The sequence below is a fragment of the Neovison vison genome, chromosome 5 (assembly GCF_020171115.1).
Source record: "Neovison vison isolate M4711 chromosome 5, ASM_NN_V1, whole genome shotgun sequence".
NCBI classification, from domain to species: domain Eukaryota; kingdom Metazoa; phylum Chordata; class Mammalia; order Carnivora; family Mustelidae; genus Neogale; species Neogale vison.
The window spans coordinates 92106102-92120082 of NC_058095.1; the positions used below are offsets into that span (position 1 = coordinate 92106102).

At 50.1% G+C, this 13981-nt stretch overlaps 1 protein-coding gene across 1 annotated transcript; it reads left to right on the forward strand.

The window, feature by feature from the left end:
- The first annotated feature begins 11531 nt into the window (after window positions 1-11531).
- Window positions 11532-12768, forward strand: GSX1 (GS homeobox 1). Its single transcript, XM_044250649.1, has 2 exons — window positions 11532-11943; window positions 12392-12768. The coding sequence occupies exons 1-2, from the start codon at window positions 11532-11534 to the stop codon at window positions 12766-12768; spliced, it is 789 nt and encodes a 262-aa protein (XP_044106584.1).
- The last annotated feature ends 1213 nt before the right edge of the window (window positions 12769-13981 follow it).

Consider the following 13981-nt stretch of genomic DNA (forward strand, 5'->3'; position numbering starts at 1 on the left):
AGGGAATGGAGAAGGAGGAGGTTGAGGAAAAGAGGAATAAAGCAGGAAAAAAGAGAATTAAGGGGGGAATAATCTTCATTATGTTTCTTCCTCTTTCCCCACCAAAATACACACATTGTCCAAAGAGAAAAGCAAGCTCTTTGAGTCTCTATCTACTAAAAATATTAAAAGAAGCATACATACTCATTACTGCAACCCTGGTGTCATCAATTAGAGCTCTTGTTTGGTGTGGTTTTTAAATGTACATCGTTGGGGCGCCTGGCTGTTAATCAGTTAAGCGTCTGGGCTCAGGTCATGGTCTTGGGGTCCCAGAATCAAGGCCCACATCAGGCTCCCTGCTCAGTGGGGAGTCTGCTTCTCCCTCTGCCCCCTGCCCATGTTCTCTCTATCTCTCTCTCTCTCTAATAAGTAAATAAAATCTTTAGAAAAATAAATGTAGGGCACCTGAGTGGCTCAGTCGTTAAGTGTCTGCCTTTGGCTCAAGTCATCATCCCAGGGTGTTGGGATTGAGCCTGCATCAGGCTCCCAGCTTAGCGGGGAGCCTGCTTCTCTCTCTCCCTTTGCCTCCTGCTCCCCGTGCTTGTGTTCCCTCTCTCGCTGTGTCTCTCACTGTCAAATAAATAAATAAAATCTTTTTAAAATTTTTTTAAAATAAAAAAATAAATGTACATCTTCCTCTTATTGTTCTGTGACACACGGGACTTTCTCAGCTGCTCTCACAGGGGCCGCTCATATCCTCGGTTGGATCAGAGAGAAGCCAGATCTCAGCAGAACGTTCCTCAGTCACCAAGCTATTCTCATACCTGCCCCAGCATCTCACAGGGGATGGAAAAGGAAGGAAAAGCCGGTGTTTGGGGCCTAAATCATGGTATAGGGACTCTTCCTGGAATGGGAGTTCTGGCTGACTGACTCACACCCAACAAGGTTTTGTTCAGTGTCTGGGGCCCTCCACTGTGGTCTGCCTCCTAACTGTGACCCAGAATGCTCATCCCTGGTCCTGTGAAGTTACTTCTGGAAGGACATCTCTCAAAACTGCCTTCTGACTTGTCCACCCTCTGGGCTGCCTTCTGCCATCCCAGAGCTCTACTCAGGGTCTGGCACAGGCGTTTACCTTTCCTACACAATACAGGTAGCTGAGCTCTGGGATTTCCAGAAATTGCCTGTATGATACATGTGTGTGTTAATAGCTGCTAACATTTATCGGGTACTTACTACGTGACAGGCACAGTATCACCTGATGGGGGGAGGGATTAATTCATTTCAGTCCCCCCAACAGTTCTACAAAGCAGGCACTGTTATGAGCCCTGATTCACAGATATGGCAACTGGGACTCAGAAAATTAAGAACTACGAAAATAAAGCAACATGCACCACCAGATCATAGCCAGATGTCTTCCGAGGTCCTCTCCTAACAACTCTGTTACCCTGCTCAATGTAGGAACTCAGTGAACATTTGTTCAACAGATTAGAACAAGAATGGCAGAAATTGCTGATTTTCCCCCATTACCCACTCTTCCTTTTATCTTAGAAATTACCGCCACTACCATCCAAGCTTTTAGCTGAGCCCCTGCCTACTTGGTTACTTCTCCACGCCTCAGTTTCCACATCTGTGAATTAGAAATAATAATAGTTACCTATGTCAAGTATATGATCTCTCAGTCATGTAGATTACTAACCAGAAACTGTCCCCAACTATCATATCTGACCAGTAAAATACATATTTTAAATTTCTAACTTATAATTCATTTTAATAACTGAGACTTAAATAAGTTAGTACCTGTCCTTAGCATGTAAGCATTAAATTCTGGTCCATCAATTTCATTAAACTGAATACCATTCGGTGAGCCTGTCCCAGCAAAGAATTAAGGAACTCCAGAAAAGTCTCAACCCTTTAGACTCTGTCATAAAAAAGAATTATAATCTATTTTAACAATAAAATGAGCCACTTGTTAGGAATATAAAATCCGTATTTTCTTAGTCACATATTGTAGTTTGAGACAATTCTGGTTAGTAATGTACTTGACTTGGTTTTAAAATATTTATATTTTTAAAATATTTTTAAATATTAAAATATTGATTAATTAATTAATTAAAATATTTTAAAATATTTTAGAGGGGTGCCTGGGTGGGTCAGTGGGTTAAGCCTCTCCCTTTGGTTCAGGTCACGATCTCAGGGTCCTGAGATCAAGGCCCAAGTCGGGCTCTCTGCTCAGCAGGGAGCCTGCTTCCCTCCTCTCTCTGCCTACTTGTGATCTCTGTCTGTCAAATAAATAAATTTTAAAAATTTAAAAAATAAAAATATTTTAGAAATTATCCTCTCAGGGCGCCTGGGTGGCTTAGTGGGTTAGGCTTCTGCCTTCAGCTTGGGTCATGATCTCAAAGTCCAGGGTGGAGCCCTGCATCAGACTCTGCTCAGCAGGGAGCCTGCTTCCCTCTCTCTGTCTGCCTGCCTCTCTGCCTACTTGTGATCTCTCTGTCAAGTAAATAAATAAAATCTTTAAAAAAAAATAGAAATTATCCTCTCATAAACCAATTGACCCCTAAAGGTATATTCATAGGGGAAATATTTATTTCCACCATTGTCTTCCTAAAGTGCTGTGTGGAACCAATCAGCAGGCCAGCTTGATGAACCTTCTGCGTTTCTACAGAACTCAGTCCTCTCAGTGCTAAGGGTAGTACACATATTTTGCACCCATCACAGGATCAGGAAATAGAGAAAAAGAAACCAGGAAGTTTAGATGGATAATCTTAGAAACTACCCCTTTAATGATGTCTTAGGATGAGGTGGGAATGTTAGCACCCTGCACGGGGGTGGGGGGGGGAGCACTTGCAAACAAATGGGAGGCCCTGCCAGAGGATAGTCAGAAGGAGTGAAGTTTCTGCAGGGTCAGGAGTCTTATCAAGAGGTCCAAAGACAAGATGATAAGTTGGAGAGATTCTCAGGCTGTTCCCAATTTGTGCTTTGATCTTTAATCAGTAACAAAAGCAGAGGGAGGTACTTGTGTCTGGGATACAAACTAGACAAGACAGAAGTGATGTCTTCTTGCTGTCCTCGATTCTAATCCAAGCTAAGATTCACTCCAAGACGTTAGCTGATATGAACTGCCGCATGGTATTAGCCTTTACTTAATAGCTGGAGAAGCAAAAGAAAGTGACTTTTCTTAGGAATTCAGTTTATTCACTAATTCTGCATTGTTAGATGGAAATAGGATTTCTCTCTGAGACATAAGGTCTACTCAGGGAAAATCCACTATTAAACAATTCCCTGTGAAGGGACGCCTGAGGGGCTCAGTTGGTTAAGCGACTGCCTTCCGCTCAGGTCATGATCCCATCCCAGGGTCCTGAGATCTGAGCCCTGCATCAGGGTCTCTGCTCAGTGGGGAGTCTGCTTCTCCCTCTGCTCTCCCCGGACCCCTGCTCCGTGCTCTCTCCCTCTCTCTCAAATAAATAAATAAAATTTCCTTTAAGAAATTTAAAAAGTAGGGGCGCCTGGGTGGCTCAGTGGGTTTGCTCAGGTCATGATCCCAGGGTCCTGAGATCTAGCCCCGCATCGGGCTCTCTGCTAAGCAGGGAGCCTACTTCCCTCTGTCTCTCTCTCTGCCTGCCTCTCTACCTACTTGTGATCTCTCTCTCACTCTGTCAAATAAATAAATAAATAAATAATCTTAAAAAAAAAAAAAGAAATTTAAAAAGTAAACAGTTCCCTGTGGATTCTAACTGTTCAATTTTCTTTCCTCTTTACAGAGCCTGCTGCTATACTGGAGACATTCACCTGGTACTTTACACAGAGATCTGTACAGTTATAATTACTCAAGTAATTGATGACATATGCAATGTTCTTTGTGGGAATTAAGAACCAGGGTTCTTAGGTGACTGGATGGCTCAGTCAGTCAACCATCTGCCTTCAGCTCAGGTCATGATCTCAGGGTCCTGGGATCGAGCCCCACTTTAGGCTCCTTGCTCATTGAGGAGCTTGCTTCTCCCCTGCCTGCAGCAACCTCTGCTTGTGCTTGCTCTCTGTCTCTCTCTTGCTCACTCCTTCTCTCTGTGTCAAATAAATAAAATCTTCCAAAAAAAAGGAAAAAGATAAAACAAAAAAAGAAGAAGAAGAACCAGGGTTCTTGAGGATGAGGAGCTCTAGCCAAATGGTGAGGACACTAACCTTTGGAATCATACATGACCTCAAGACACGGTGGTTCCTTGGCTTCTCTGTGCCTCTACCCTTCTCAATGCCAAGGTAGAAATAATCAGTCCCCTCCAGGGTTCAGGGCACCACTAAAACAATCCCAGAGCAGTTCCTGCAAGAACTGAGGGGTCTTGATGGTAGCCTTTCTCTGAGAAACCCGCCCTTCCTCTTGCTCCTTCCTACCATTCCAAGTATAACGAGGACACAGCCATCATCAGTCACCTGCTCACTGTGTCTCTATGAAATTGCTACCCCAAGTATGGAGTAAAACTGGGGCCATGTTAGGGGAGGTGGAACTGGCAGTGACAGTCACAGGAATCCACAGGGTTTTTTTAAACCAATCTGCTCTGAGCTCTATGACATACCACAGATTTTCAGCCCTAAACCAATTCTCTGCTCTTTCTCTTCTAGTGGCTTGTTTTTGCTTTTTTTGAGGCGGGGTGGAGGGGAGGTATGTTTTCAACCCAAAGGCTTTCAGAGAATGGGACCCTGGGAGCAGGGATGTGTCCTGGGTTTGTTCTGGTAACAATGGGGAAAGAGGAGTGAGTGCAGGGAGAATCGAGCAGCCACTGAGAGCTCCCCTGTCTTCGGATTTTATTGCTTTGTGCTGCCACCTGGCTGATCACTGAGCGGCAGGCTCCTCCTGCAGAGAAAGAAAGACAAGACAAACATTTACACTGGAAGGTCTTGAAACCAAATTTCCTGATAGGAACCTTGCCCAAGGCCACGGACAATCCAGTCCAGCCTCGTGTCTCAAGACTTGCTGTCATCCATAAGGGGGGAAACAGATACTAATTCTGAAGGCCAGGCTTAAAGGTCAGGTGTTCACTCATCAGTGGAAAACTGTATAGGTAAGACTGGTTCTGTTTCAAACCCACCATGTTTACTTTTTTAGGTCTATGAACACTTTCTACTGGAATCCTCAGTAAGATGTTCCATATTCACCTTCATGGTCCCTGAGTAAGAGAATCCCTTCATGCCTGCAAAAATCACCTTTGCTTCCAAGGATGTCAAGATCAAAGAAAAAAGGAAAAGTTTTGTGGTAAATGACTTAGGCTGGTCAAGCCATGCTATAAGGTCTCACCAACATTCCTGCATCCCATCACCCAGGAGAGAATACACACAGCTCACGTTTACTAAGGGCACGCTCTGCCTTAAACAGCATGCTTAGGGATTTACGAGTACATAAGCAATAAACAATGGTCCCTGGAACAAGATGTAGAAGGAGGCAGTGGATCTATCCCAGACTGAGAGCCTGTGGAGCAAGGAGAAAACTCTCTGGAGAGGAAGCACATGATGGGTGTCAAGGTAGGTTCCAACTAACAGACTGGCCTATGAAACCACTTCCAGAAAACCAGAGAAAGATGGGGGGCATCTTAAAAGTGAGGTCAGAGGTGTTGCAAGGTTCAAATAGAAGCTCTAGGTCACTGATATTACTTGCCTTCACCGCACCCACTGACCAGAAAACTGTAACATTTAGATTACATGTACAACATCATCTTTACTTTTTTCAAGGGAGCCGAGTGATTTTTCCACTCTTACTATAGAAAGCTAAAATGCTGAGTGCTTATGAAATCTTGTGATACTCATCAACGCAGCTATGATACAAAGAAGACAGCTCATTTGTTACCATTAGAACTGATATTAAACATTTATTAAACATACACAATTGTGCCCAAAGCTCCAAGAGAGATTGGTGACACTAATATAAAGAAGTCTTTATCCTTGCCCTTCAGGGCTTATAATCTAGTTGGGAAAGAACAAGAGGATGTCCCAGAGGCTATGACAGGATTACCATTGAGTCCTTCATTTGACTTGATTCCTGTTATCTGGATGAATCAGCAGTGGGGATCATGCTAGTAGTAATGACATATGGCTGCATGACAGAAAATTTTGATAACAAAAATGATAAATATTTATCTTCTACTCACATATATTAGGTAGGGAGCTCCTTGACCTTCTGGTTCCTCCCATCTTTCTGCTCCACTATGTCCAGCATGAAGCTTCTATCTGAAATATCCTCTAATGGCCCAAGATGCTGAAAATGCTTCTCTTTCTTGAGGAGCCTTCCCTCCACTTGCTACATTAAATATATGTGATTCCAGGGATATACCTATAATCCTGTTTTTTCTCTACACTCCACAGCCCCAAGCTTATCCATCCTAAGACTAATGCTACCATGTTGCATGCGTAAGTTCCAAATTTCTCCCTTCACTTCTCATCTGTCTACTCAACTTTAGAATCACATTTTCATCACAGGACATCAGCAGAATGCTTTGAGGTTAAGGTTAAAATACAGTACATCAAGGTTGTCTGGCTGGCTCCACTGGTAGAGCACATGACTCTTGATTTCAGGGTCTTGAGTTCAAGTCCACATTGGGGATAGAGTTTACTTAAAATAAATAAATAAATGTGGGACACCTGGGTGACTTAGTCAGTTAAGAGTCTGACTCTTGGTGCCATATCAGGCCTTGGTCCCTGGGTCGTGAGTACAAGTTCCACATTACTTACTACTTTCAAAAATATAAATAAATAAATAATGAAAAATAAAATGCGACACATCCAAATATGACATAAACTGCACCTCTGCAAGCAAAAGTTGGTCCTGCTTTTGAGTTCCCTGACTCTGCTTTGTTATGACTACCATTCCTTCCCTCAAACAAGCAACCAAGCAGTCATCCATGTGTTTGATGTCCTCCCTCTCTTTCATGCCCTTCCCCTGCAGCACGCCTGGGCACACACACACCCCTCCCCCAATTGGTCTTACTCATTGCCTCTTTCAAATTTTCTCAAATATTTCCACTTTCTGATCCCCCTGTCTCCTCTCCAGATCTCAGGTGGTCACTATCCATCAGTTGAACTAATCTTTTCTTTGCTTGTTTCCCTAGTCTTGTTCATTCAAGAATTTAATAAATAGTTCATTTGCAAGCCACCTCTGCTGGATCCTACTCTAGTCTCTCTCTGCCCCCATCTATAGACCCTCCTACTGCTCCCAGTTATATTTCCTAAGCCCCCTTGCTTAAAAATCTCTGGATAGGATCAAGTATAAACCTTTAGCATGGCCCTTTGTGGCTTAGCCTCCACTTCCGCTCACACCCATGTTTAGGCACTTCTTCCCATCCCCCACCCCACCAGGCACACTCCACTCTGGCTCCCAGGGGCCCTCACCATGATCAGACCAGGTGTTCTCCTGCCCCTCTGATCAAGTGAACAGGCTGCTCTCTCCTGGGGGGAGTTGTCTGAGCCACTACAGGCCTGGTTACGTGAGCAGTCCCTCTCTTAAAATAAGAATTTCCACTCCATTGGCTCAACCCAGAAAAAGCAGAAGTGGTCATTGATAATTCCGGGGCAGGCATGACATTGTTTCTTTTTCTAATCAACCCCGTCTCCTGTATACCGTGAAAAGCCCTGGATGATAAACCCTAGCCTTGAGCTACGAAGAGGTTCATCCAAGTCCTGTAGAGCAGGACACTGCAACTGTCTTGAATGGGACCATCCAGACCCTATGAAGAAACGTGAGAAACTCCTGAGGAAGGCTGGGTACCTACAGATCCGCCATTCACTTCAACACACTGAGCTCCTGTGATGATTCAGGCACTGGGGAAGGTGTGGAGGCTACAAGAGAGTCAGACAATTCCTGCAGGTTAAGTTGCCCCACACCTTGCCCCTAAGTGCCTAGTGTATTAAGCAGGCAAACGAGAAAGTCCTTTTACCCATGCTACTTCCCGAGTCATACATGGGATTCATTTATTTATTCAGCAAATATACACTGAGCACCTACTATGTGCCAGGAACTTTTCTGAGGTTGATACAGTCATGCACAAGATAGACAAATAGGGTGATCCTCGATGGAGCATATGTTTCAGTGGGGTGAGAGGGAGGCAGGGACAGAAAAACAAGTAAAAGACACAGAAAGATAGAAGGTATTTGTAAAGCAAGGAACCGGAGTGGGGAACGCTGTGAAAAAGGAGTCATATTTTTTAATAGGGTGGTTGACCTCCCTGAGAAGAAAAGTGACATTTGAAGATGTAAAGGAACAAAGATTCCCCACCCTCCTCCCAGTTTCTGCAGTTTTTGCCGAGATCTATTCGCTGCAAATATTTTAGAGATACATTTCCAGGAGAAAAATGGCGTGCTCTCTCTACCAACAGGAAAGGAGGCGGTGTGAAAGAGAAAAGAGCGGAACAACAGAAATCATTCCATGTTGAACTGTCCCTGATGGACACTTGAAAACCAGCTCCGGGGGCAGAGCAGGGCCCACCAGGCCGAGGGGCTCCCCGGGGCCCCTCTCTCGGGCTGTCAGGCTAATCCAGCGGCCTCCTCCCACCCTGCCAGCCCAAGGGGGCCGTTTGCTCTGGTGAGTAAAGTTCAAACCCAGCTGAAGCCAGACCCGGAAGGCGCTTCGACCGGGACAGCAGCGCGGCAGCCAGGGCGTCCCCGGGAACCGGTTCCCCGGGATGCGAGGGCAGAGGCCGGAAGCCAAGCGGCCAGCCGAGGCCGCCGGGCTGGGCGGCGGAGCTGAGAGGCACTGAGCACCCAGACGAGCTCGCTCCCCTAGCGGGGCCGCACGTTTTCCCGGCCGCCCGGTGCGCCTCGGCTGCGGCCCGGCATTCTCCGTGGACACAGTACTTTCCCGAAATCCCCCAACTCCTGGGGGCGCGCCGCGCTGCCCGGGACCGCCAAGCAGGAGCCCCCGTTCCGCCCGCCGCCCGTCGCCCTCCGGGTTTAGCGACGGCGGATTAAGTGTGCGTCCTTTCCAGGCCTCCCGAAAACCCTCTCAGGGATGCTATTTTGCTTGGGCCCGGGTCTCTCCCGCGCCGAGTTGCACAACAAACCATTTAAACATTTCAGCACAAAACCCGATCCATTGTGGGCCGCACATTAAAAAGTGTTATTCGCTTTGAAGTTTTTGTCTAATGGCTCTAAACTGAAAGAAAATGTTTTCCTATTACTTAATTCAATCATAGCGAAGAGACTTGGTAAAAAGCCCACGGATTTTGCCCCAAAGTGTGACAGAGTTCTCTTTGTGTTTGCTTATCCTCCGCTGTCACACACTTTAATTCGCCTCTCTTTATCTGGCATTCAAAACTTTCTTCAATGACATTCAATAAGGTCCAGAGGCTGGAGGGGAAAGAAAAAAAAAAAAAAACTGGTTATTTTTTCCCCCTAGATATTCTTTCCCAGTAGCTTTGGCCTTGCTCGCATTCAGGGGCTCTTAACTCCTTCCTCCCCGGGTGCGGGCTACGGTTCCCAAGAGAGTTCCGCACCCACCCTTCGCTGGCTCCAGGCTCCGGGGTGCAGTTTCACCCCGCAGAGTCCCGCCCGGACTCCTCCCCCACCCGCCACTCCTCCGGACATGTCGTGGTGCCTCTACCGCCCTGGTCTCGGCTCTCGGCTCACTCTCAGCGGTCCTGGCCAGCCCAAACTACCCAGAGAGCAATTAGAACGGGCTTTAGGCTGCACTGCTGCACTCGGCTAGTTTGCAAGCATCACCCTTAGGCGGGGAGCCTTGGAGAGGAGACTCTGGCCTGGGGACAGCATCGTTCTCCTGCCACCACGCCCCCCCATGCCAAACAATTAAGGAAGCATTAAGCCCTACTCCTCCTGCTAAATGACATGCCCTTCATCCAGGTTATTTTCTCCACTGCCCCTCCTTACGGAATCAGTTGTTTTCTCTCCGACAAATTCTCCTTCCTTTTTAATCAGTTATAATTTGTTGCTATTGTTATTGTAAAGATGTCACCCATGATGAAAAACCATGTACATGCTTCAATTTGGGGCAGTCTTTCTCGGGAGCTCCGGAGTAAGAGTTTCAGAGTCCCCCCCCCCTCCGAAAAGCTTCCCCCTTCATTTCTCACAATTCCATTCAGCGCTCAGAGCAAGTGACTGCAGCGATCCGGTTCCAATAAAATCGAAAGTAAACGTCTTCGGTGAAAAGTCGGGGTTTGTAAATTCGAAATATTTATGCTAATTTCCCATTGTATGGAAAAAGTTCCTGGCCGAAGCAGCTTTGAGCCCGGGGACCTTTTAAAAGGCCGAAGCTGTGTACACAGAGCCAGGCGTTTGAAGTTGTTTAACCATTGTGTGACCAGAAAGAAGAGAGCGACGCGGCAGGAGAAGGTCTTGGGGACAGGGGAGGTCGGCCGGGTTGGGAGAAGGCACCAGAAGCTGGGAATAGAACTGCCCTTCGCCGTCCTCCCGTGGGGCAGACTTCTGGAAGGCAATGGTTTTTAAGCGCAGCGGCGAGTCCCACCGGAAAGATCTGTGCCCCGCAGAGCACCTACACTCGCCTCTTCTAGTGAGGTGCTCTCTTCGCTGTGTAGGCTTTCATTCCCCATTCCTTGTCTCTGCCCACTTCTCTGAGAGGCTGGTCCCCACTTTACATCCACAGCCCTGTGGTTTAAAGGAAAAGTCTGGCTGACTAGCATGTACCGAACAAAGACTGGGCGCTCAGGGCAGCATCAAAGTTAAGACTTTTGGAGAAACTTGAAACAGAAAGACCGCGTTGGGGCTAGTGGTGCATAAGAAATACTGAACTCTTTTCCCCTCTCCCTAGCAGCGCCTCCCCGCTGCAGGAGCCCGGGTCCTCCCATACAGAAAGAGGGGAAGGGATTCCACAGGTGGAAATCCGAGACCCGCTGTAGGGACACCTACGGGGTGCCCCACGCAGAACTGAACAAACTGAGTCGAGGAAGAATGATCTTGGGGAGCAGGGGTAGATGAGAGAAGGAAGGGGCCGGGGACCGAGTGCGCACAGAGACGAGGTGTGCGCCCATGGGAATCCGTGGAAGCGAGGCAGCGGGGGTACAAAATCAATAAGATAAACCAGCCGATGGCCAATGCAAAGCCAAAGGGGAGTAAGGAATAAAGAGAAAGAAAAGAATATTAAATCGCAGGAGAATGAGAAAATAAACCCGCAAAAGGGAGAGGAGGGGGCGAGGGCGCCTGTTACGGCGTGGGTGGGGTTGACAAGAATAGAGTACATTATGCAGTTCATTTAGTTAACAAGTGAAATAATGAGGAAGCGTGCAGAGTGAATGCCAAGAGAAAAGGCACAAAAACCCTATTGAGAGGCCCCGGCCGCTCCTGGCGTAGCCCATCACATGGCAATAGTCCTATTTAAGCGGCGCCGCTGGCGCCTTTCAGCACCACTAGCGCTGGCCAGCACCCCGAGCTCCTCCCGCGGCAGCAGCGACAGCAGCGGCAGCCTCAACCTCTACGGCGCCTTTAGCCTTCCGCAAACAGGCAACAGCGCGCGGCCGCGGCCGGGTGAAGGGCGTGGAGAGCCCCGAAGTTCGCGGGGCGCAGGGAGACGGCTGGCGGCGGGGCGACCGCGCACCGGGGCCATGCCGCGCTCCTTCCTGGTGGACTCGCTGGTGCTGCGCGAGGCAGGCGAGAAGAAGGCCCCGGAGGGCAGCCCGCCGCCTCTCTTTCCCTACGCCGTGCCCCCGCCGCACGCACTGCACGGCCTCTCGCCCGGCGCCTGCCACGCGCGCAAGGCCGGGCTGCTGTGCGTGTGCCCGCTTTGCGTCACCGCCTCGCAGCTGCACGGGCCCCCCGGGCCGCCCGCGCTGCCTCTGCTCAAGGCATCCTTCCCGCCCTTCGGCTCGCAGTACTGCCACGCGCCCCTAGGCCGCCAGCACTCGGCCGTGTCGCCCGGGGTCGCTCACGGCCCCGCTGCCGCGGCTGCCGCCGCCGCGCTCTACCAGACTTCCTATCCGCTGCCCGACCCCAGGCAGTTCCACTGCATCTCCGTGGGTAAGACGAATCGCTGCGCAGTGGGACGGGGTAATGAGATGAGAGTTCTCGAGCCGGGGATGGGGGTGGGGGGTGAGGGTCCTTGGCCGTCCTGGGGACGATGAAAGTCATGCTGGGACCCTGAAGGGAACAGGGAGGGCTAGGGACAGGACGCCGGAGGGAGGGTGAGGGGAGGGTGTCCAGGTCTCGGAGGGGACGCGCAGACGCGAGCGAGGGCTGAGGTTCAGGACACTCCATAAAGTAGTGCCAGGGTTGCGTGGCTCTGGGAGTATCTGGGTCCCGCGCCTTAGCAAGGAGGAGCCCGCGGTAAAGCTGCTGTGCGTCTCGTTTGGGGCAAAGAGGTGCGTGAAATACCGAAGTCCCGGGGTTCTACTCGCCACGTACCAGAGGATAGGGCCCACAGCGCAGGAGTCTGATCGCTTCCCTCTCTGCACCCCACCCCCTCCAGACAGCAGCTCCAACCAACTGCCCAGCAGCAAGAGGATGCGCACCGCGTTCACCAGCACGCAGCTGCTAGAGCTGGAGCGCGAGTTCGCCTCTAACATGTACCTGTCCCGCCTACGCCGCATTGAGATCGCCACCTACCTGAATCTGTCCGAGAAGCAGGTGAAGATCTGGTTCCAGAACCGCCGGGTGAAGCACAAGAAGGAGGGCAAAGGCAGCAACCACCGGGGCGGCGGGAGCGCGGGCGCCGGCAGTGGTGCACCGCAAAGCTGCAAATGCGCGTCGCTCTCCTCAGCCAAGTGCTCCGAGGATGACGACGAATTGCCCATGTCTCCGTCTTCTTCGGGGAAAGACGACCGGGATCTCACGGTCACTCCCTAGGCGCACGCCTCCCCAGGTCGCCCATCCCAGACCCTCCCTGACGTCTCAAAGACTGGTCGCGGAGGAAGCACCGGTTCCCAGGCACCCGCTGCCAAAACCGCGGCCACGCACGGGTTTGGCAAGGGTTTTCGGAGGCCCCCGGCCCTGGGCAGCGCCAAGGGCTTGGCAGAGACCTGACGCTAGTATTCCCACTCCGGGGTCCGCAGCCGTCCAAAGCGAACTCCAAGCTGTGAATCCTGCAAGCGCTGGAGTCCTTCTCAGCCCTGCAGCACAGCGGCTCTGGAGGGCACGCCGGTCAACCCTGTGCCTTGATGGCAGCTGGCGCCTCCTCGCCCGACCTCTCTGGACTGGCTCAGGCTTTCTCGCGTCCTCTACTCCCCCCCACCCTGGATCAAGCTGGGCTCTAACCCCTCGGACGCCTGCTCGCTACCTTTCTTTCTTTCTTTTTTTTAACTTCTTTCTCTTCTTTTTCCCTACTTCTTCACTGCGGTCGTTTATCCTCCTCCCCCCACCACATACACACACATTACGAAGTCTTGTTATTTTCTTTTCCTTTCCGTCCCCTCCTCGAGGTCCACTGAGCCCATTTGTCCTTCAGTCAGGCCTTGCTGCCCCTGCAACTCCTCTCCCACGAGAGAAATCGTCGCCCGAGATATCCGTGTCGGGGAAACCGACTCACTTTGTTTCGGAGACACTTTACATTTCCCTAAATGAGACCCCGGCTCTCGGCCCCTGGCAATCCCTCTCTTCCCCAGACCCCAGACCCCGACCCCGCCCTGGTCTAGCTTGTCATTGTACGGTCTCTGTAATACCAGAAGATATTTATTTATTTATTTATGTACAAAATTTTAAATAAACTTTTTTTGTTTCTTAGAAATCCACGTGGCTCTGGACCCCAGCGTCGGCTCAGGACTGGGCAGGCGCCCACCTGGGTTTCGGCTTCCTGCTGGGGCAGGGCGGGGATGGGATGGCAAGTCTGAGCTCCTCCACACTCCGCTCCCCAACTTGCTGCTCCGCCAGCCCCTGTCTGCACCCTCCGCCCCGCGAGGACTCTGCCTTCAGTGCCCGACTGGCCCCGTGCGCTCCCTAGTTTCCGGCCGAGCTCCGGCCAGGAAAAGAGAGCCGAGTCGGAAGGAAAGGAAGGAAAGCTCCTCACGCGGTGGCACTAGTCCAGGCCCCTGCTGCGCCCCCTTCCCGCCCGGGATCTCGCCTC